We start from the raw sequence: 22,113 nt of genomic DNA on the forward strand, positions 1-22,113 counted from the left end.
CCGCGACGTACGCGACGCACTTACCCGCGCCCTGCGCCAGGAGCTGGTGCGCGCTGCTCACGGAGTGCGAGTTGGTGTTGCCGGACGGGCTGCCGCCCAGGTCGGTCACGTGGCGCGCCTGGATGGTGCCGCTGCCGGGGACGGGCGCGCCGATCTCGCCGTCAGGCAGCAGCAGCTTGCAGGGCAGGGCCATGGCCATGATGGAGTGCTGGTACACCAGCGCCGACAGCGAGCCTGCAACAGTGCAGCGCCACCGCGCGCTCAGGGGAAGTCCCACGGCATGGACACTTTGCACCAGTTTTTGGACTTTCGGTCGAAGCGAGAACAAGGCCAATGAGGCCGCGTTGCCGACCGGCGCCGGCTCAGCCGCTTTGGCCAGAGTCGTTTTCGTCGCTCTGTCTCTCTCGCACTCGCAGGGCGTCTCGTGCAGGTGCGAGTGAGACAGAGCGGCGAAGGCGGGGCGTACTCACTGAAGACGGGCTCGTTGGTGCAGCCCTTGAGCTTGACCCCCCGCGACGTGGGCTCGATGAGGAAGTGCCGCACCAGCTCGCTGGCGTCGCCGCTGAAGAAGGCCGCCTTCTGCGCCACCGTGGCGGGCGGCACGGCCACCTTGAGGGCCAGCCCGAAGGCGCCGGGGAACGAGTTGGAGTCCCGCACCACGAACGTGCCCGGCGGCGCCTCGCGCAGCACGGCGATGGCCTCCTCGCGAGAGATGTTGGGCTTGTACCAGTAGCGCGACGTGTCCCGCACGAACTTGACGTGGTGGGCCGCCACCTCCTGCGGCGGCTCGCTGTTGGAGTGCGTCGAGGAGCGCCGCGTCGAGTACACGGACGGCGAGGACTGGCCGCCGCCGTTGCTGGGACTCTGCAACGGACGAGGCGGGGACGGGTCAGTGTTTGGAGCCGCTCGGCAGACGAGGCCGTAGACTTGAGCAAGACGAAAGAAGAAGAAAATGAATCTTGACGCACCGCGGCGGACGGCCTCTGATTGGCCCAAGCAGCCGACGACGGCCGTGTTCGAAAAAAAACTCATTCGTTCCGCCCAGCTTAAGTCGTCTTTTCCATTGTTAGCACTATACATGACCATCGACTAAGCTACACTTAGAACTTCACAAAAGTAACACATTCTACCTGTGGTAGCTAACTTTCGACATACAGTTTGTGGTTGAGTTATTGACACTTTATTCGGATGCACCAGGTCCACTAAGCACAGCTACGTCAGTAGGACTTGTCACAGAGTCCACAGTTCTACCTCGCCGAGCTGACACTGCTATCCGTACATCACCAGGCCCATGGCCCCTTACGGTGGCCGGGTAGGCCGTCCCGTCGAACAGAGCTGCCAGCAGGACTGCCTACCCGCCAGGCGCCATGACCCTTACGGTGGCGGGGTAGGCCGTCCCGTCGAACAGCGCTGCCAGCGGGACAGGCACCATGGCCCCTTACGGTGGCCGGGTAGGCCGTCCCGTCGAACAGAGCTGCCAGCGGGACTGCCTACCCGCCAGGCGCCATGGCCCCTTACGGTGGAGGGGTAGGCCGTCCCGTCGAACAGCGCTGCCAGCGGGACAGGCACCATGGCCCCTTACGGTGGCAGGGTAGGCCGTCCCGTCGAACAGCGCTGCCAGCGGGACTGCCTACCCGCCAGGCGCCATGGCCCTTACGGTGGAGGGGTAGGCCGTCCCGTCGAACAGAGCTGCACGCGGGACTGCTTAACCATCATTACCATTACGGGCTACACCACAACTGGTCGTATACCGTTTCGGGCCCGACACATGCCCGCAGGCGCCCCCTAAAACTACAATGTTCATTAATGTTTTTATTGACCAATCTAGTCAAAGACTATGAGTAATATCACCACTACACATGTGAACTACACCATAACTACACAGAACATTTCTCCTGGTGGATACATGCGCATCATTATAGCTACCTTAGCATCCTTTTCATCATATTTAATATTTCCCCCAAGTAGGCATAGATAGAAGACCTGCAATCCCAATTGGACATTACCGTGCACAGCACGATTAATTCGGAAAGCCGCTCCCAAGGAAAAGGGGAAGGGAAGACGTAAACTTTAAGTTTGGCCTCTCACCTTTGGACTATGCTGCATGTAAATACCGTGACCTTGTTGGTCTGACATCGGCGACGGGGATCGGTCCTTGCTGCAACCAGAGAAACACGGATCTGAGCAAAATGGAACAAGTCAATCTACAAAGCTACTGTTAGTGGGTCGAACAATTTCTAATGAGAACCAATCAATTGCCAAACGTTACAGTATGTAACAAGCCGAATATTCAATGACACGGTTTACTCCAGTTGAATCATGTCAAGTAAACGTGAAAGCAGCCCCTCCGCAGTGGACGGATGTGTACGCACCGCACTGTTTTGAGCAACTTGCAAAAAAAGAAAAAAAAAGAGAGAAAAAAGGTAGTATACAAGCTGAAATCCACAAACTGCAGGAAAGCAAACACGGAACTCTCGCTAAAAAGACAAAGATAATAAAAACAATGGAAAATTCAGAGTAGAATTAACTTTGATGCAACATCTACGCCCCAAAATACGCAAGCATTGCCACGCCTTTACAGAGTGCTGTCCCAAGGATGAATTCAGAATATACGGCAAATTCCAAAAAGCTACACCTCAGTACTGTTGCCGTGTACGACAGCCATGCAGAAACGCAGATTGGGAGTTCTGGCGAGTCCGACTGCCGGGAGAGCTGGCGACAGAAACAGAAAATCTGAAAGAAGGTGGACTTCCGTTTCTGTGGCTGTCACCTCCGGGTCGGGATCGCTGGTACCCTCATGGCGCGCCAAACTAATCACTCACGCGACCCGCGAGCCAGCCAAGCGATTCAGAGGGGTCCTTTTGGCGCTGTCTCTCTCGCACCCCTGCGGGACGCACGCCGAGAGTGCGACAGAGAAAGAGAGAGAGAGAGAGAGAGAGAGAGAGAGAGAGAGAGAGAGAGAGAGAGAGAGAGAGAGAGAGAGAGAGAGAGAGAGAGCGACGAAAAGACTCCTCGGAATCAGTCTGCAGCCAAGCGAACCACAACAGTACGGCCCGGCAAGTTGCCTACCCCGCAGGGCTTAGGCTTCAGGCCAGCAAGGCGTACCCACATACCTAGACACGGAAGAGTTGGAGGGCCACCTTCGGAGGTGCTTAAAAGATCCCGAGCGTCTATCCACGAGCCAAACAGGGAAAACAAGAGACATCAAATTGCCGGCAACCACTCGAAAAAGGTTTCAGGGACCGATATACTGGCTGCCGTGCATGGCATAAGTGGTAACCACGCATTCCCATTGGTCAGGCGGCTCGAGCGTACATACAGACCGCATGCAGACGGTGGCAGACAGTTGCAGACACAGAAGCGAGCAACGTTTCAGCGTCTTTTGCGAGATGGCAGCACAGAGCACGGTCAAAAGCTGGCCAGAGTTGCCACACAAGTGGCCAAGCATTCTCCCGATCACGGAAAAGGACTAGGCAGCGGTGCACTAAAATCGAAAGGGTTGCCAACGTTAGCCTGCAGCCTGCCTTTCAATATCTGGGCTTGAGGCTGGCAACCCTCATGATCTCGACACCGCTGCGTCGTGTGAATTTTCGCCCTCTTATGTGGCAATTCTGAAGCTAGCGCTTATCTCGGTTTCTCAACCCCCCCCCCATACGTCTTGCCTCGTAATCAATAATAACTTAACTAAGAGTCTTACAAATAATTTTCCCATTTCACGAAGAAAATGGAGAGGGGAGAGAGAGAGAGAGAGAGAGAGAGAGAGAGAGAGAGAGAGAGAGAGAGAGAGAGAGAGAGAGAGAGAAAGAGAGAGAGAGAGAGAGAGAGAGAGAGAGAGAGAGAGAGAGAGAGAGAGAGAGAGAGAAAGAAAGAGAGAGAGAGAGAGAGAGAGAGAGAGACTTGGCTTCACACTGCTCCGCACTTACCGCTGAGTTGTCGGACTCTTGGGGGGCAGGCCTGCCGAGTCAAACTGGTGGCCATTGTAATAGGGCGTCCGCGGCTGCACGGGGAAGGCTGGAGTCTGCGGCCTGGAGAATCGGTCATCCTCGCTCCTCCAGGAAGAGTAACTGTCCTCGCGCTGCTGTGGGGCACAAGCACACGGACAGCGTCAGCCGGACGAGAACCACTGCACTGGCAGGAAGGGGAGGGAGGGAGAGTTGATCGGCGGGTGGTGGTTTCGGTCTACGGTGCTACGGCGGGGGATCACACAGGCCTAGGCTGACTACGCGGTAAAACAATGAGCTGTTGTAACAAAGAAGCTGTGCCATAAGCAGCGGAGTGCGGTGCGGTGCAGTGCGGGCGGCGTCAAGGCGAACTTACTCCCATTGTCTCATCGCAGCACCGCAGTTGCACGAGGATGGGCAGGAAGACGGCGGCGACCGAACCCAACCCAACGGGCCCGGCGCGCAGTGGGCCAGAAGACCGGCGTGGGCGGCCAAAACTCTAGACGCGTTTTGAGCTCCAGAGTCGCTAAACAGGACTTGAACAAAACGTGTGACCCCATCAATGGATCTCTCTCCGAAGGAGGAATCCATCGGTGGGGTCACGCTTTCGGTTTGAGCTCAAAACCCGCCGGGGATTCGGGCCGCCTCCACCGGTCTTCTGGCGAATCCACTATGCGCGGCGGTCGGGAGAGCGCTTGGCCGTCGCGGCCAACCAACTTTCGTCGACTTTGTCCCGGACGGCGGGAAATGTATTCGGCTCACGCGCGTGACCTGCAGAGCGGCGTCACTCGCGCATTAAGCACGCGGCGAGGTGCAGCACGCGCACGCCACGTGCGGCACGGCGTGGCACGGCACGGCACGAACAAACAGTGCACCGCCGCTAGTGGTCGCCCACCGATCACCGGCTAAAAATATACCCAATGGCCAAATGGCTTCGGCGCGGGGCGGGCAGTGTAGTGGCAGGTCAACAACAAGCGCACTGACCGCGTCAAAGTTACGCGCCGACTTCAAACCACTTCCCCATAAATTTGAGGCTTTATGACGTTTCGGAAATCCACAGCGCGGCAGGTCGCGCCTGAAAGTGTCTTCCCTCCCTCTCCCTGAGGACCACAGTGTATTAGTCAATCGGCCGGCATGGGGCGGGTGCGGTGCGACTGGGACTAGGGACTAACCTGCGGGGATTGCCATGCAAACGATGCGGTGCTGTTAGTGCTGCAGTCGCTAGCGTTACAGTGGCGTGCCGGGGTGTGCTGCTGCTGGTAGTGCGAGGCGGGGCTCCTGCCGGGGCTCGTCGGGCTGGTGGCGAACGCGGCCGGCGGGGACGGCGTCATGGACGAGGGGGACGCCGTGGACGCCGAGGGGGGGGAGTCGGACGGCGAGGCGAGGGACGCCATCAGGCAGGCGAGGGCGTCTTGGTGGAGGACGCCGTTGGAGAGCCCGCCATTGGAGAGCCCGCCGTTGGAGAGCCCGCCATTTGAGAGTCCCCCATTGGGCTGTCGTCCGTTGGAGAGCCCACCGTTGGTGAGTATCCCACCGGAGTGACCCCCGTTGGAGAACCCTCCGTTGGCGAGGCCTCCGCCGGGCGGCGTGCTGGACAGCAGTAGCACGGCGTCCTCGGGACTGGGCGGCCCGCTGTGCTTCCCGTTACCCACCCCGTTGACGGCGTGGTTCGCGCCGCTGGCGCCGCTGCCGGGGCCGCGCGGGCTGAACAGCGTCCGCGCCACGGTGTACGTCAGCGGCGTGGGCGTCGTCCGGTGGGGCAGCACGGGCACGGCGTCTGGCCGCGGGGTGCTGTAGTGGCTGGCGCCGTTGGTGCCGTTGGCGGCGCTGGCGCCGTTGGCGTACGGGTGGTTGCTGTAGTTGCTGTAGTGGAGGCGGTTCGCCGCCCGGTCGGTCCGGTCGGTCCGGTCATACGCCGCGGCATGCACGGGGCTGCCGTTGTCCTGGTGGAGCATCATGTTAGCGGTATTAGTGGCGTGGGCGCGGGCGTGGCGGCGCGTGGCGGCGCGTGGCGGGGGAGGCCGTCAAGCAGGCGTGGCGGGGCGAGGAGCATGGCGTCGACGGAGTCCTGCACGCCGTGGGCGTTTTCGTGAGGAACATTAGGTAGGGCGCACTAGCAGCGGTAAAGTTAGCGCATGCCACGGCGAGGGGGGGGGGAGGGGGGGCACACCGAGGGGCGGACAAAGCCGGACGCATGAATGATGCTTTTCCAGTAAATCAACAACAACAACAAGCCTGCCCACGGTAGCTCTGCCTCTCTCCGTCGCTCGCGAGACAGGGCTACAGTGTGCCAGGCGGGCTCCAAGCGTTGTCCACCCCTCAACAGTGTGCCACGCAACAGTGGCTGCGTTCTCCCTCCAACAAACACATGCGGTCACACAGCGGTCCAATTGACGGCACGAGTGTCAGAATGACTCGTTTCTAGTCGTCATTTTGACTTCAGGTGCACTCACAAGAAGTCGTTTCTTGAACCAGGACGCTTCACTTTGCATCAAGGAAACTCACTTGAAACATCCAAGTAAATTCCCTTGAAACATTCAAGTAAATTCCCTTGAAACATTCAAGTAAATTCACTTGAAACATTCAAGTAAATTCACTTGAAACATTCAAGTAAATTCACTTGAAACATTCAAGTAAGTTACTTGTTTGAAGTGAATTATCTAGGTTCGCCGTGGTTTGCTGCTTCGGCACCCTCGGCTTACCGGCGAGTCGTGGTACTTGGCGCGCTGCTCGTAGCCGCGCTTGACGGCCACGAAGGGCCGCTCGCGGTCGAAGGACGAGTCCGACTTCTGGCGCGACAGGCTGTAGGGCTGCGGCGCGTGCTGGCTGGTGTAGGGCGCGGCGCGGCGCTGCAGCGGCGACCCGGGCGCGGACATGCCGCCCGACACGCCGTTCAGCTTGCCGCTCGTGTTGATGTGCAGCGGCCGGCACAGGTCCTCCTCGTCCTGCCGATTTCCGTTTCAGTGGTAAAATCAAGGCATGATTCCAGTAAAATCAAGGCATAATTCTAGTAAAATCAAGGCATAATTCTAGTAAAAATCAAGGCATAATTCTAGTAAAAATCAAGGCATAATCCTAGTAAAATCAGGGCATGATTCTAGTAAAATCAAGGCAAAATTCTAGTAGAAACCAAGGAATTATGGTAAAATCAAGGCATTACACTGGTAAAACCAAGGCATTACTTTAGCAAAATCGGGGCATCACTCTGGTAAAATCATAGCACTACGCCTAAGGACCTTCCAACAGTATGTAATGCAATTATTTTCAACAAATTTGGGAAGCGTCGCACAGTGGGCCAGAAGACCGGCGGATGCGGTCAAAATTCTAGACGCGTTTTGAGCTCCTGAGTCACTAAACAGAACTGAACGTGTGACCCCACCAGTGGTTAACTCTCCGAACAAGGAATCCATAAGTGGGGTCACACGTTCGGTTCGAGTTCCATTTAGCGACTCTGAAGCTCAAACCGCGTCTAATTTTGGCCGCCCCACCGGTCTTCTGGCCCACTGTGCATCGCGATGCATCGGTGTGGTGGCGAGACTGCTTACCTCGTCGGCGAACATGGTGGTGTCGCTGGTGTAGCCGTCCAGCCGCCTGCTGGCCGAGTGGGCGTGGTGCAGCGACCGCAGCTCCGACAGCAGCCGCGCCTCGTGGGGTTGCCGCGCCGACCGCACCAGCCCCTCGCGCCGCTCGCGCAGCTTCTGCTGCTGCCGCTGCAGCCATGTCAGGTGGCTGCGGCTGCCAGGGCTGCAAGCAGAGGGGAGGGACCGATTAGACGACCATTCGCTGGAAGGACCTTGCCGAAGGACCTTCTGAAGGACCTTCTCAAGGACCTTCTCAAGGACCTTGCCGAAGGACCTTGCCGAAGGACCTTGCCGAAGGACCTTGCCGAAGGACCTTGCCGAAGGACCTTGCCGAAGGACCTTGCCGAAGGACCTTGCCGAAGGACCTTGCCGAAGGACCTTGCCGAAGGACCTTCTGGAGGATCATTTGGAGGACTATGCGCGACGACAAAAGCGGAAAACGGGCTGTAGTCGAAAATGGTGGCGAAACCGGTGCGTCTCGGTGTGTGTGCCTGTCTGTGTGAATGAGTGAGTTTGTCTTGAATATTTATCGCGGGCCACGAAGCTCGAAGCGGCGGCTCCGCGACCGCCACTCCGCCATGCGTCCTCCGCCCTCCACCACGATGAAATTGCGGCACTCTGGACGCCGCCGATTCCGAACAATTACCTGTCTCTCTCGCACCCCTAGGGGCCAGCCAGCCGGCCCGCGCATGCGAAAAGGAAGACAGACCAACGCGAAGGCAGTGTTCGGATCGGAATCGGCCTGCTGCTGCTGGTCCCGGACTGCCGATAATCGGGCAGTGCTCAACAAGTGCTCCCACACTCGCGGGGCGCGGGGCGGCTCTTTGGCGTCGCGCCGCCAGAGTCTCTCTCTCTCTCTCTCTCTCTCTCTCTCTCTCTCTCTCTCTCTCTCTCTCTCTCTCTCTCTCTCTCTCTCTCTCTCTCTCTCTCTCTCTCTCTCTCGCCGCGACAGAGCATTGCCTGGCAAGCCAATAACAAACATTCACACTTTGCGGAGGTGTCGAGACGGCGCGGCCTGGCGGCACGGCGATGGCGGCACGCCGATGGCGGCACGCCGATGGCGGCGGGGTGACTGGCCGATACGTGCTCCAGCACCGTCCTCCAGCACGTACTGCCAGGGGCGGCGTGCGGCTGGGCTGTACGGTGTGCGTACACTCGGCCGGAGAACACACCCTGCCAAGATCTCCGGGGCGGATCCAGAAAAGGGATGTCGCAAAAGTTGCCTGCCTAGGGGCAAGGTGCGACTTGCGGCCTACTCTAGCGACGCCCTCCTCGCCTCCTCCTGGATCCGCACCTGAAGGACTTGCAGTCTCCGGGACACTCATGCTGGAGAGTTTGTGAAGCCAGGAGGTTTCCGCCAGGACCAAAAGACCCACCATGGACCCACAGCACAGCGCACCAAAAACAAACGCCCTTCCTGCGGGTGGGGGTTGGCGCGCGCACCGCATCCCGCACGTGGTCCGCAAGGCCGCCGTCCACAAGGCACTGCAGGGCCACTGCAGGGCACTCGGAAGGACCGGCTATCTCCATCGCGTCACGTGGTCGCCGTGTTGTGGCCGCCTGGCGCGGCGAGGCAGCATGGCGGCAGCCGGGCGATGCTCTGTCTCTGTCGCACTCGCGGGGCGCTCCGTGGGGGTGCGAGAGAGACGGAGCGTCCCTTCGGGCTCAGGGCGCTGCATTTCAAAACGCGTTTATTTCTGGTGCCGTCTGGCCACGCTTGGCGCGGCAGCAGCGGCGGCCACGTGGGTCGGCGGGGGGCGGCGCGTAAAGCGCCAGGCACCACGTGCAGAACCCCACGACCGCCGCGTTCGTGAATGGAGCGTGGCAGCGCAGCCCAGGTCGCCGCCGGCCCAGTACGTCGCCAGCCCAGGACATCGTCGGCCCAGGACGCCGTCAGCCGTCAGCCCAGGTCACTGCCGGCCCAGGACGTCGTCAGCCTAGGTCACCGTCAGCCCAGGTCACCGTCGGCCCAGGTCACCGTCCACCCAGGTCACCGTCGACCCAGGTCGCCGTCAACCCAGGTCACCGTCGACCCAGGTCGCCGTCAACCCAGGTCACCGTCGACCCAGGTCACCGTGGACCCAGGTCACCATCGGCCCAGGTCGCCGTCGGCCCAGGTCACCATCGGCCCAGGTCGCCGTCGGCCCAGGTCACCGTCAGCCGCCTGGACCGCCTTGCGAGCAGGCAGACCCGCTGCGCACCGCCGCACCGACAGGAGGACGGTTGCCTACCCCCGCATTGGCAGGAGCTCCACAGCCTACCGTTGGCTGCCTCCGTACTCGCACCCCGTGTTCGCTGCTTAATTCACCGCCGGGCTGGGCGTCGTCGTCGAGGCCCGACCGTGGGCGCCGTGACGCCAGCAGCGCCGCGGTGGCGGCGGCAACGACCGATGACAGGTGTCGTTTGTCAGCGGCGCCGCCACACCTGACTTTGCCAATTTACGCCCTTTCCCTCTCCAAGGACGTCCACCCTCTGGCGCCCCCTGGCCGTCCACCAACGCGTCGTTCCGCCACAACGGGTGCCATCGCACTGCCCTAGACTCGCTGCCCGCCCCCGTGGCCGCCCCGACCAGGTGCACGCCGGGGCCCCGTGCCAACGGCAAGGCGGCCGCCACATCAAAAGCAGCCCTGCGCGGCCCTCCGCTGGCGGGGCGGGCGCTAGAAGGCGTTCAAAAGGGCAGACGGCAACGCCGACCCTAAAATCGAGACCGCGGTGAAAAATTAGATTCCTCGTGCCTGCCGTTCGACGCGAGCAGTGGCCAGTGCAGGAGCCGGTTCGTCCTGCCGGCCGCGGCATTCGCCAGTCGGACGCGAGGCTCGAGTCGCGGAGTCCGGATCACGGCGGGGCGGGGCGGGGCGGGGCGGGGCGGGGCGGGCGGGGCGGGGCGGGGCGGGGCGGGGCGGGGCGGGGCAGTGCCGGCACAGCATCCCTCCAAATATGGGGGCGGCCGGGCCGTGGCCGGGCCGTGGCCGGACCAGCGGGTCAGGGCACTGCTTCCCCCCGCCCCGCCCCGCCCCGCCCCGCTCCACGCCGCTGGAATGTCACAGAGTACAGCGAGGCCGGGCGAGGCCAACCTACGTGGCGGGGACGCGGGGACTCCGTCCGGGACGACTGCTGCCCCCGCCGCCGCGCTGCCTCGCCGCCACGGCACGACCGTGCCCCTGCAGGGAAGTACACGGACAGATAGGGGCCAGAGGGCCAAAGGCGGGCAGGGCAGCGCCGGGCAGCAGACGGAGCCGGCAAGGCGAAACGGACCGCCCCGCCAACATCCACGTCCTAGATCCTTGGCGTTGCACAGTGAGGTTTCAATCATTGTCATCATCATCATCATCGTCATCATCAACGTCGTCATCATCATCATCAACGTCGTCATCATCATCCTATCATCCCGTCATCATCATCCTATCATCCCATCATCATCACCATCATCCATCATCATCATCAACAACATCAACATGATCATTATCACCATCAGCGCTTTTCGAGCCTCACAATGAAATTTAAGCCAACCTGGAAATTCTTCGTGAGAAATTTAAAGTGCAGTGTCTTGTCCCGGGTGTCGCCCAATTCCCGTAAAGTACCGGGAGGACATGACGAGGAAAATGAATTGAGCGAGGTAAAAAAAGCTCAATCCCGTTTTTTTTTTTCGTGGCCAAGGACACTTCTCATAAGTGGATCAAGAAAAGGGCGGGAAAAAAGTGGCAGCACGCCCCGCCCCCTCGCCCCGCCCCCGCGACACCGAAGCGACCTTGTAACAAGCCCAGTGGTCCAGACCGGGCCAGCCCCGCCTCGGCTTCCCTGCAAGGACATGAACGGTGTGTTCTAACTGTTCTATCATCTTCGCCGAGCGATCGCCGAGAGGGCGGCGGTGGGAACGAGCCAAAAAGGATGGCAAACTGGGTTTCGTCAACGGGTTCGAGTCCCGATCGCTGCGGATCGCTGCTCGTTTTTATCCCTCTCGTTGCACGCAATGCGAGCGAGGCTGACGTGCGACTACGGTCGCACTGCCAACGTAGCTAGGAACTGAAGTAGCGACGTTTCGGGGCCAAACACTAAGCAACGTTTTTTTGTTACTTTAAACACGTAAGCTCCAATGAACTGTGAATGAATTTTCCGCAATAACACCAATATAATCCCCTCCTCCCCCATAAAGGTTAAGAAAAATAAAATGACGAAAAGTCAAGGAAACATACTATAACGTTAGCCGCTCGGTGTACACCACCACTACATCACGAAACAATTTCTCTTCGCGAAACATCAACCCACTTGCCATTGTGCCCTGGCCGGCCGCCCACGCCCCGCGCCGCCCCGCGCGTCTAGTGGCATGTAAACAGCCCCGCACAGAGGGCAGCATTATGAACGCTACAACATATGCAGTACCGTGTCCTGCGCGGTCGCGGCGCGGTCGGTCCCGTTGCGTCGCGGGCCATTTGGTTACAATGGCAATTGAGGCTCTCCCTGGCCGCGGCGTGGCGCGGCGCGGCGTGGCGGCGCGTCGAAGGTGCACATGGCCGACTCACTGCCCTGCCCACTGAGAGTGTTGTTGCAGGGACAATACCGCATTCCCATTGTCAAGTTCGCGCCTGCCTTGTCATGCCGGCAGTAAAAGGCGCGCCCCAGGGCTCCTATAAGGACCTCCAGCCAGGACCTCTTCCAGGATCTTTTTCAGTCCAGGACTTCGTTCAGGGCCTTTTCCAGCCCAGGACTTCGTTCAGAACTTTTTCCAGCCCAGGACTTTGTTCAGAATTTTTTCCAGGTCAGGACTTCGTTCAGGACCTGTTCCAGTGCAGGACTTCGTTCAGGACCTCGTCCAAGAACTATCCAGTCCAGGACTTCGTTCAGGACCTTGTCCAGCCCCGGACTTCGTTCAGGACCTTTTCCAATCCAGGACCTCGTCCAAGACCTGTCCAGCCTAGGACTTCGTTCAGGACCTTTTCCGGTGCAGGATCTGGCCCAGGATCTCGTCCAAGAACTATCGAGTCCAGGACTTCGTTCAGGACCTTATCCAGTCCAGGACCTCTCCCAGGAATTCGTTCAGGATCTCGTCCAGGACCTCGTCCACAACCAAGTGAACCTCGTCCAGGACCTCCAGCAGAAACGCGTGGGGTTGTAAATAAGGACTACACAAAAACTGGACGCGGTCCCCTCGGCCAATTTCACTTCTACGGTAACCGGGGGGGCAAAAAATCTCGAATTAGCGAGGCGCGGGGCGAGGCGCGGTGCCGTCGGTCTGTCTCTCTCGCACCCCCACGGGGCGACCGATGAGTGCGAGAGAGACGGAGCGACGACAGGGGCAGCAGGGTTGTTCGGGGAGGGGGGTGCCTCGCCCGGCCTCGCCTGGCACGGGGCCCGCGCGGCTGGCGGGGGCTAACTCTTCTTGCAAAGGGCAGGGAGGCGGCGTTAGAGAGCCAAGCAAGCCAAGCAGTGCGTGGCGGTGGACCCGAAGCAGCCAGAAGGACCCCGAGTCAAAGTGCCTCACGCACTGTTAAAAATAAACAGGACGAACACGGAAAGTGCGTTCCGAAGCACTGCTCGATCCGTAATTTCCAAAAGCTCCCTTTTTCACAAAAGTTTTTCAAACTTTTAAAAGCTAATTCAAACTTGAACTTTTGAAAGTGACTTCCTAGACGCCCCGCCTTTGCATGAAGTATCAGGAGACGTGTGGAGCCTGAAAAGTTGCCCCGATAAAGGATGGCAGGCTGCTCCACATCTGTCTTCGCCATCCCTGACCTTGCGCTCCTCCTCGCCGACTCCCCCCCCCCTCGTCCACCGGCGAACCTGTTCGGGCCCGACTCAAATCGATCACAGTCGGAATTGACTTGTAAAACAAGCCGGAGTGGATTAGTGCTGCCCGTTTGTGTTTGCGTGCTAGACCAGAACTAACTGGGCAGCCACGCGCGGCTCGGCGGCCGGCGCTGCAGGCCGGAGGCTCTCAAAGTCTTGTCCAGCATGATAATGGCTGATAATGACATGTTTTAAGACCGGCCGCCGACACGCAGGTTCACGAGCTTGTCCCTTTTTTTCCGGTTCGGGAAAAAAGGTTTCTGTTATTCGTGCTGCAGCGAAACGGCATGCACCCGCGCGTCTCGCGGCTTGAACCAATAAAACGGGGCCAAAAAAAAAAACGGTAAAATCTGTAAACACTAAATTGAAACCTCAGACCCTGGTGAGACAAAAAATCTTGCCAAGTTTTGGTCCTAGAACTCTCACCAAAATTTGGTCAGAAATTTTTGTCCGTCCACAGTTTGACCGGAATTACAAACCCAGTCAATGATACGATCCATGCGTCATGTGATGTAACGAGACAAAAATGTGTGACCGTTGTGTGGAAAGACTTTCTAGACCGACCAAAGTTTGGCGATACTGTCAGGTCTGGCCACAACTTTGCAAGACCTTATCCCGCCATAATTAGGCTCAGTCTTTCCATTCGATTTTCTAGTGGACGCACCGGCAAGGCCCAGAAGGACGCCACCAAGGTCTAGGCCGCGAGATAACGGGTAGGCTCTCGATTGTATCGGCGACGCGTGCCGTGGCGTGACGTGGCGTGGTGTGCCGTGGCGTGGTGTGCCGTGCCGTGGTGTGCCGTGGTGTGCCGTAGTGTGCCGTGATGTGCCGTGGTGTGCCGTGGTGTGGCGTGCCGTGCCGTGGCGGTGGTCAGCGCGTGCCAGGCACGACCGCGGCCAGGCCTGCGGCGGCCTACGGCAGGCCGGGCCAAGCGGCCAAGCCCAGGAATGAGTAAACACAGCGACCGGGCCGCGTCGAGCCAAGCCGCCTGGGCGGCCAGCCCCAAGGTATGCACCACGCCGGCCACGCCGGCACGGCCGGGACCGCCTCACCGGCCGACTCCGGCCCGGGGCCGTCCTGGAGAGGTGCTACACATATTGCTGCAGGCTGGCCTGGGCTGGGCTCGGCGGCGTGCGGACGCCATGCCACGACCCCAGGCTGCCCCCTCCCGCTCCCTCCGGTCGTAATACAACGTCGTACGCGTCGCCCGAGGTGAGGCGGCGAGGCAGCGGGCGGTACAGCACGCCCCCGCACCGTCCGCACCGCGTCTCCGGGCCCCCTCCCCCTTCCACCGCCCCCTCCCACTGAGGCGCGCCTGCGGTGCGCTCCCTGGGGCCGCCGGGGCCCTCGGTCCGTCCGAGTCCAGTGCGTGCTCTTCGTCGCGGTCAAGTGCGAGGGCGCGGAGCAGGGACCGCCACGCGAGGACTCCAAGCGCGGCTCCATTCCGATCAACGACGTCCGCCCCCCGGAATTGCCCGGAATTTCCCTCTTTACATTGTGCGCGCTCTTCCTGCAGCCTGCGCTGTGCAGTGTACCAGTGTAATCCCGCAACGCGCCGTGTCCTTGTCTGGACCGCCTTAACCACCGTCTGGGCGCCCGCCCCGCCCCGCCCCGCCCCGCCCCGCCCACCACGCGGCGCCGCCGTGTGTTTGGCTTTCCAGCAAATTGATTGCTGATTGACTGGTGGACGGCCCAGCCCTCGGGCCTGGCGGACGGAGAGCCCGCCCCGCCCCGCCCCGCCTCCTCAGGCAAGGTCAAGGGTCGCGGCTCGGCGAGCACGACGTGTCGGCCCACACGCTGGCCGCCGCCGCGTTTCTTTCGCCTCCTTCGCCGCAGTTAAGGCAAGCCGACTCGAACAGTGCCCTCCCACAGTGGGCCAGGAGACCGGAGGAGGCGGCCAAAACTCTAGACGCATTTTGAGCTCCAGAGTCGCTGAAAGGGACTCGAACCGAACGTGTGACCCCACCAATGGATTCCTCGTTCGGAGAGCAATCCATTGGTGGGGTCACACGTTCGGTTCGGGTCCCATTTAGTGACTCTGGAGCTCAATACGCGTCTAGAGTTTTGGCCGCTACTCGAACGCTAGACGTCTGCTGAGGCCTAACAGCGCCGATGACGATGACCGGTCTTCTGGCCCACTGTGCCTCCTCGCTCCGTCTCTCTCGCGCCTCCACGCAGAGCGAAGCGCGAAGCTTGACGAGTGCGAGAGAGACAGACTGCAACCGGCCGCGGCTGGCCATGGCTGGCGGGAGCGCCGTGCACGCGGTGGGTAGGCAACCCACGCGCACCGCTGCACCCGGTTGGCCTACCTCGCAGGCGCTCCAGCCGCGGACGCGAAGGATCGTTCCGTCGCTCTGTCTCTGTCGCTCTCATGGGACGTCCCGTACGCGTCCGGAGAGAGAGAGAAAGAGAGAGAGAGAGAGAGAGAGAGAGAGAGAGAGAGAGAGAGAGAGAGAGCGACGCGGAGCGAAGCGCATGCAAATGAGAAGCGGGAAGCGCGGAAAATATTGCGGATCAGGACGATGGGTGGATTTTTCATGAGCACGACTCGACGACGCCCTGTCCCGTCTCGTCCCGTCCGTCCCGGCACGACGTGTGCGAAGCTTCGCTAGCGGCCGACGCGACGCTGCGCTACAGCTGTGACGGCACCCGACGGGACCACCTGACCTTGAGGTCGAGTGTCCTCGGCAGGGCGGGGCGTGGTGGGCAGGGCATCTCTCTCTCTCTCTCTCTCTCTCTCTCTCTCTCTCTCTCTCTCTCCCTCTCTCTCTCTCCCTCTCTCTCTCCCACACACACACGCAGTCCGGGCGGCCGGCCCAAGCAAGGCGTGCTGCAGTGCGGAGTCGCAGCCGCTCCGGCCACGTCATGCAGGCCCTCGCCGCCCTCCCCGGCAAGGGACTGGACAGTGCTCTCGCCGCCCCGTCTCTCTCCCTCTCTCTCTCTCTCTCTCTCTCTCTCTCTCTCTCTCTCTCTCTCTCTCTCTCTCTCACTCGCGGGGCGTTCCGCGGGGGTGCGAGAGAGACGGAGCGAGGGTCAGCCAGTGAGCGGCGCCGAAATGGATTCCGTATTCGCAGTCAGTCCGCGCTAACGGTCCGTCCGGCACGCCTCTGCCAATAATGGCCCTTGAAATTCAACACCACGGCCCGCGTGTCCGCGTCGTCTGCTAGCGCAGCGCGGCACAGCGCGGCGCAGCGTCACGACCAAAAGGAACCAATGACAACCAGCCAGCCCTGATTTACTCTACAAATCGAAGAGTGTACATGGTATGCTCTAACTGGAGCATGCCTGCAAGCACGCTCTAGCTAGCGCATGCCTGCCAGGCATGCACTAACTAGTGCATACATGCCATGTACACGCTAACTGAAGCATGCATCTAGTGCATAAGGGATAGGGAGTTGTCTGCATCAGGAAGCGTGTACATGGTATGTATGCGCTAGTAAGTGCATGCTTGGCAGGCATGCGCTAGTTAGAGCGTGCTTGCAGGCATGCTCCAGTTAGAGCATACCATGTACACACTTTGATTTGTAGAGTAAATAGAGGTCGCAGCAGTCGTCGTGTACTGGGACTTCCTACGCAAGGGGAGGATGAGACTGCCCATCAGCACACACAAACACGCGCACACACACACACACACGCAGTGGGCGGTGGAGCAGCAAGGCATGGATGCGACGAGCGACAAGGCATTTCGCGCGCACACTCATACACTCACTCACTCACACACACACACACACACAAACTCGTCGCGATATGCATCCCGGGACCGCGACGCAAAACAAAGACGTACCGAAAAGACGCACTTGGTTGTGTCGGTGGCGACAAACACACACAGTGAGGCCGCCGCCGCCGCCGCCCGCAGACTGACTCCGCGTTTTCGTCGCTCTGTCTCTCTCGCAGCCATGCGGGACGCCCCGTGAGTGCGAGAGAGAAACGGCGACTTTCGGAGTCGGTGTGCAGCGACGTGCATGACCGCCACCACGACGACGGCGGCGCGAGGGGCCGAGCGGTACCCGAGCGTGAAATGGTGGGCGCCCCGAGCCAACATTACGTACGGGTATTAGCGGTGTGGCGGGGCGGGGCGGGGCGGGGCGAGGCACGCGGGCGTCAACCGGAAGACGGATGGAACGGCGAAGATGAAGACGAAGAGGATCACGACGACGACAAACTTGCCCAAGTTGCCGCGGCGGCCTGGACGCCACCGCGCCCCACGGCGGGGCCGCCCCGCCACGCCCAGCTCGCTCGCTCACTCACTCACACACCCACACGTCTGATCGGCACGGAAGTTGCTCCATTAAGTTGTCCCGGCAGGCTTCTGCTGGAGAGCGCGGCCCGGCACGGCCCGGAGGCCCGGCCCGCCTGGAGCACGCACACTCACACACACAAACACGCAAACACACACACGCGGCTCGGTCCAGGCAGCGCGGCACAGCGAGATCAGAGTGTCATTTCTGAGAAGTTCGGCCGGAGTGATCAAGGATATAAAAGCGCTACAGAGAAAAACGCAAAAAGGGACGGCGACGCGGCGGGCTGGCCGCCGGCCGGCGCGGACACTGTTCATTATCTTCACAATAAACCCGACGATAAAAGCGCGCCCCTCTTTTAGCGTGACCCGCAAAAAAATTGAGCGTCGGTCGAATCGACCGGCCGCGTTTTGCAAGAGCACTTCGAGTGGAGTGGAGAAGCGCAAGGACTTTGGCGGTCGAGCAAAGGTAGCGGCAGCGGTAGGCAGGCGCACAGTGGGCCAGAAGAGCGGTGGAGGCGGCCAAAATTCGAGACCCGTCTTGAGCTCCAGAGTCGCTAAATGGGACTCGAACCGGACCTGTGACCCCACCAATGGATTGCTCTCTGCACGAGGAATCCGTTGGTGGGGTCACACGTTCGGTTCGAGTGCTGTTTGGCTACTCGGGAGCTCAAAAAGCGTCTAGAGTTTCGACCGCCTCCACCGGTCTTCTGGCCCACTGCGAAGACGCACACGGGCGGAGGGCGGAACTAGCAGTGCCCTGGCAATGCCGAACCATTTTCGTCGACACTGTAAGGACGTCGGCGGCCGGGGAGTATTGTTCCCGGAGGAGGCGGCCGCGGCCGTCCTTGAAGAGGATCGCTTCGGCAGGACTGCAGGGCGTCGCCGCCGGCCGGCCCGTCGCTCTGTCTCTCTCGCACTCACGGGGCGCGCCGCAGGGCCGCAGGGGTGCGAGAGAGACAGAGCGACGAAAGTGTTCGGAATCGGGCCGCTGTTAGTCACCGAGGCGTCGCGGCGTCTCGCCGCACCACACAGTGTGCCACACACGGGCCGCGCGAGGACTGCCCCCTCCCCCGGCGAGTCCCTTCCCTGCCTCACGGTTCACCTGTGTGTATCCGCAATCATAAATCAAGATAAGGACGCAGGTACACGCCATCCGCGACGCGAGGCGACGCGACTCACAAAGCCCTGCCTATGCCTACGCCGCTGCCGGCTGGCTACCGCCTCCACCCGGCTTGGCGCGGCCACGCGGCTACGCCACCGCCTTCCAAAACAAGCCGTCAAGCCCCAGGACCAGAGTAGCCAATCCTCCTGGGGCGTACGGCGCACTAAATTCCAGCCGAGCTGCAGACTGATTCCGAGAGTCGTTCTCGTCTCTCTCGCACTCATGGGGCGACCCGTGTGGGTGCGAGAGGGACGGGGCGACGAAAACGACTCTCGGAATCAGTGTGCTGGACGGAGCGGCCGGTAGTTGGAATGGCACGGCCGGGCGCTGTCAAGCAACAAGCCGAACCGAACCGACCGAGCACCGAGCCCCAGCCGGCCGGGCGCTCATGCCAGGCCATGTGGCGGCACGGCGGCGGAACCGGGCGGGCGGAGGCGGGATACAGGTGGGGGCGCTGCGCGGTGCGTCGCTCAGTGGGCCAGAAGACCGGTGGAGGCGGCCAAAACCCTAGACGCGTTTTGAGCTCCAGAGTCGCTAAACAGGACTCGAACAGAACGTGTGACCCCACCAATGGATTCCTCGTCCGGAGAGCAATCCATTGGTGGGGTCACATGTTCGGTTCGAGTCTCATTTAGCGACTCTGGAGCTCAAAACCCGTCTTGAGCTTTGGCCGCCTCCACCGGTCTCCTGGCCCACTGTGCGTCGGGGGCCGCCGGCCTTCCCTTCCCTTCCCTCACATCTGCAGATGCGTCTCGAGTCCGAGCCGTCTGGGCTGTGCCGGGCCAGACCAGACCTTGGCTCGGCGCGCGGCTCGCTGACCTGTTTCTCGAATACGCCGTCGTCTGCTCGCTCCCCTGCGAACGGGCGGTGCGGGGGTGCGGGTGGCGCCAGTTCGCGCCGCCCCGAGCGCCACCGGCCGGAGCCACCCCACCCCAAGCCCCACCCCGCCGACGTTCGAATGACGAATAAACACCAAAAAAGGAAAACAGGGGGAATTTTCGCGACAGCTCCTTGAAACGCCCCAAAGAAAACCGAGAAACGGAATTAGAAAATAATCACTATGACGCCCACTTATAAGGCCTCGCGAGGTACGAAAAGAGACAGCTGACGTTTAAGTCGAAACCAAAATGAACGGAGACGACTCTCCACTGAAGTACGTACTGCAGAGCTCGCAAGGCCCTTGATCGGAAAGCAGCCGTTCAGGCAGGAGAACCCAAGTCACGCAGAGCCACGCAGCGCCGGGGCCGCTCCAGCAGAGGACTTACTCTTCCATGGGGTAGTCCAGGATGAAGGCCATGCCGGCGGCGGCTGAGGGACACCAGGGCGACCGCGAACGCGTCCTCGACGGCGACCTCGCGCACCCACCCGAGCCAACCCGGGGACCGTGGGACCGACGCCGACGTGGGAGCGGCGCGCTTCGCGACTCGAGCGACTCGACTTGCTGGCGGCCTGGCGCAGCCTGGCGCGCTTTCGGCCCTGTGGCGTCGGCGAGCACCGGCCAGCCGCCCAACCCGCCCCAGCACACCGGGTGGCGTCCGAGGCACCCCGACGTGCCCGCCGCGGCCACCAGGGCGGCGCCGCCACCTTCGCACGCGGACTGCGGGGGTGGGGGCGCGGCAGGGGCGGCAGGGGCGGTCCGAAGCGCGCTAAAAATACGCTCTCAACCTGCACGTCGACGGCGAGCAGCGCGTCCGCCACGCCGAGGCGCGCACCAGGCCGCGGCCACCCCACCCCTCTTCCTTTCCACACATTTCGCATCTCTTTTAGCTGGTTTACGCTTGTTGTTGTTCCCGCCTTTATTTCTGGGCGCCTGCTGCACTCGGCAGTGACCCCAATGCGCGCCAATCGAAGCGTGATTATTATTTCGGCTCGCGGTGGGCTTTCCCTCTCCCCCCGCCAGGCAGCCCCCGCCGGCTCCCCGTGTAAACACACGTCCGCGTCGGCGCCCCCGCGCGCTCTGGAATGACTTCACCCCTTGCCATCAAGACGGCCACTTGTTCGCGGGAACGCGAGTTCGTTTCGGCGGGTGTTGCCCCCAGGCCGCACCCTGGCAGTCAACCGACAGAGAGAGAGCGAGAGAGCGGGAAAGAGAGCGAGAGAGAGAGAGAGAGAGAGAGAGAGAGAGAGAGAGAGAGAGAGAGAGAGAGAGAGAGAGAGAGAGAGAGACAGAGACAGAGAAAAAGAGAGAGGCAGCGCGGCGTGGTGGACATGCAGTGGACATGCAGTCCCGCCGACTCACCCGTCCGAGAGGATGTCGTCCTGGAAGCGAGGCTGCGCCTGAGGCTGCGGCGAGCCCCAGGCGGCGCCGTTGGCGTGGTGCGCCGGCGCGGCGTGCACGACGTGCGGCGTGGAGGTGGCGTATCCATTGACGGCGAGGCCGCGGCCGGACGCCTTGCGCACCAGGCTGGGGCTGGACAGCCCGTTGCTGGCGTGGCCGGCGTGGTGGCCGGCGTGGTGGCCGGGGGTCACGGAGGGCGCCATGGGGGCGGCGGGGCTCGGCGCGGGGCTGGCGGCGTTGTTGGAGGCGCCGGGCACGTACGTGAAGGGCCGGCCGTCCAGGCGGGCGTGGTACGGGATGTCATCCAGCGCGGCGTCCGTGTTGGTGCCGCACGCACCGGGCGTGAGGGCCGTCAAGGTGTCGGACGACGCGGGCTGCGCGTGGCCGTAGCTCTGGCCTGACTGGCGCCGCGCCGCCGCCGCCGCGGTGGGGCCCAGGCCAAGGGGGCCCGGGGGGGCTAGGCCTGTGCCGCCAGCCGTGGGCGCGCGCTGGTACCGCGGCTCGCCGCCGGAGCGCTGCGCGCGCTGAAGGTCGGCGCGGGCCGACGGCATGGTCGGGGGCGCCGTCACCGCCCTCTGGTGGTGCTGCTGGTCCGGCTTCAGGTCCGGGATGCTCTCCACCGTGAGCAGCATGTCGTTGAGGAGGTCGTCCAGGGCGCGCTGGCTGCTGGTGGACGACGGCGCCGCCGCCAGCACGCCGCCGCCCGCGCCGTTGCCCGCCGACGAGATGCCCGAGTCCATGGAGATGGTGAGCTCGCTGCCCGGCCCCACGGCCTGCTGCTGCGCCCGCGCGCGCTGCAGCTGCAGATGCTGGTCCTGTTGCTGCTGCAGCAGCATGCGGCGGTGGTGCTCCTCCTGCTGCTGCAGCTGCTGCAGCTGCTGCTTGCGCCCCACCGTGGCGTACAGCGACCCGTCCAGGGGGCCATACGTGTGGCTCAGCTCGTCGTCTTGCTCTGCAACAAACACGCCCCGTCTCGTTAGCAGTGGCGGCGCCATGGCGGCGCACAGACCTGGGCCTGACACCATATATACCAGGCCTTCAGCGTTCGAGGAAGCACACTGGTAAAGGCGTACTATTACGCCCTTCGTGAAGCGTACAGCCAGTACGCCCTTCTTCAAGGGTACAAG

The 22,113-nt window shown here is 61.7% G+C and overlaps 1 protein-coding gene across 1 annotated transcript in view; it reads right to left on the reverse strand.

Moving 5' to 3' along the window:
- LOC117639665 (tensin-1) overlaps positions 1 to 22,113 on the reverse strand; it is a 130,657-nt gene that overhangs the window by 2,515 nt on the left and 106,029 nt on the right. The window contains exons 11-20 of the mRNA XM_034375538.1: positions 21,463 to 21,938; positions 20,948 to 21,387; positions 7,487 to 7,685; positions 6,644 to 6,886; positions 5,114 to 5,884; positions 3,924 to 4,078; positions 3,114 to 3,170; positions 2,089 to 2,158; positions 471 to 864; positions 25 to 234 (exon numbers count right to left, since the gene is read on the reverse strand). Coding sequence (XP_034231429.1) covers positions 25 to 234; positions 471 to 864; positions 2,089 to 2,158; positions 3,114 to 3,170; positions 3,924 to 4,078; positions 5,114 to 5,884; positions 6,644 to 6,886; positions 7,487 to 7,685; positions 20,948 to 21,387; positions 21,463 to 21,938 — 3,015 coding nt within the window. The remainder of the gene's footprint in view (positions 1 to 24; positions 235 to 470; positions 865 to 2,088; positions 2,159 to 3,113; positions 3,171 to 3,923; positions 4,079 to 5,113; positions 5,885 to 6,643; positions 6,887 to 7,486; positions 7,686 to 20,947; positions 21,388 to 21,462; positions 21,939 to 22,113) is intronic.

The sequence above is a fragment of the Thrips palmi genome, unplaced genomic scaffold (genome assembly GCF_012932325.1).
Source record: "Thrips palmi isolate BJ-2018 unplaced genomic scaffold, TpBJ-2018v1 HiC_scaffold_11, whole genome shotgun sequence".
Lineage (NCBI taxonomy): Eukaryota > Metazoa > Arthropoda > Insecta > Thysanoptera > Thripidae > Thrips > Thrips palmi.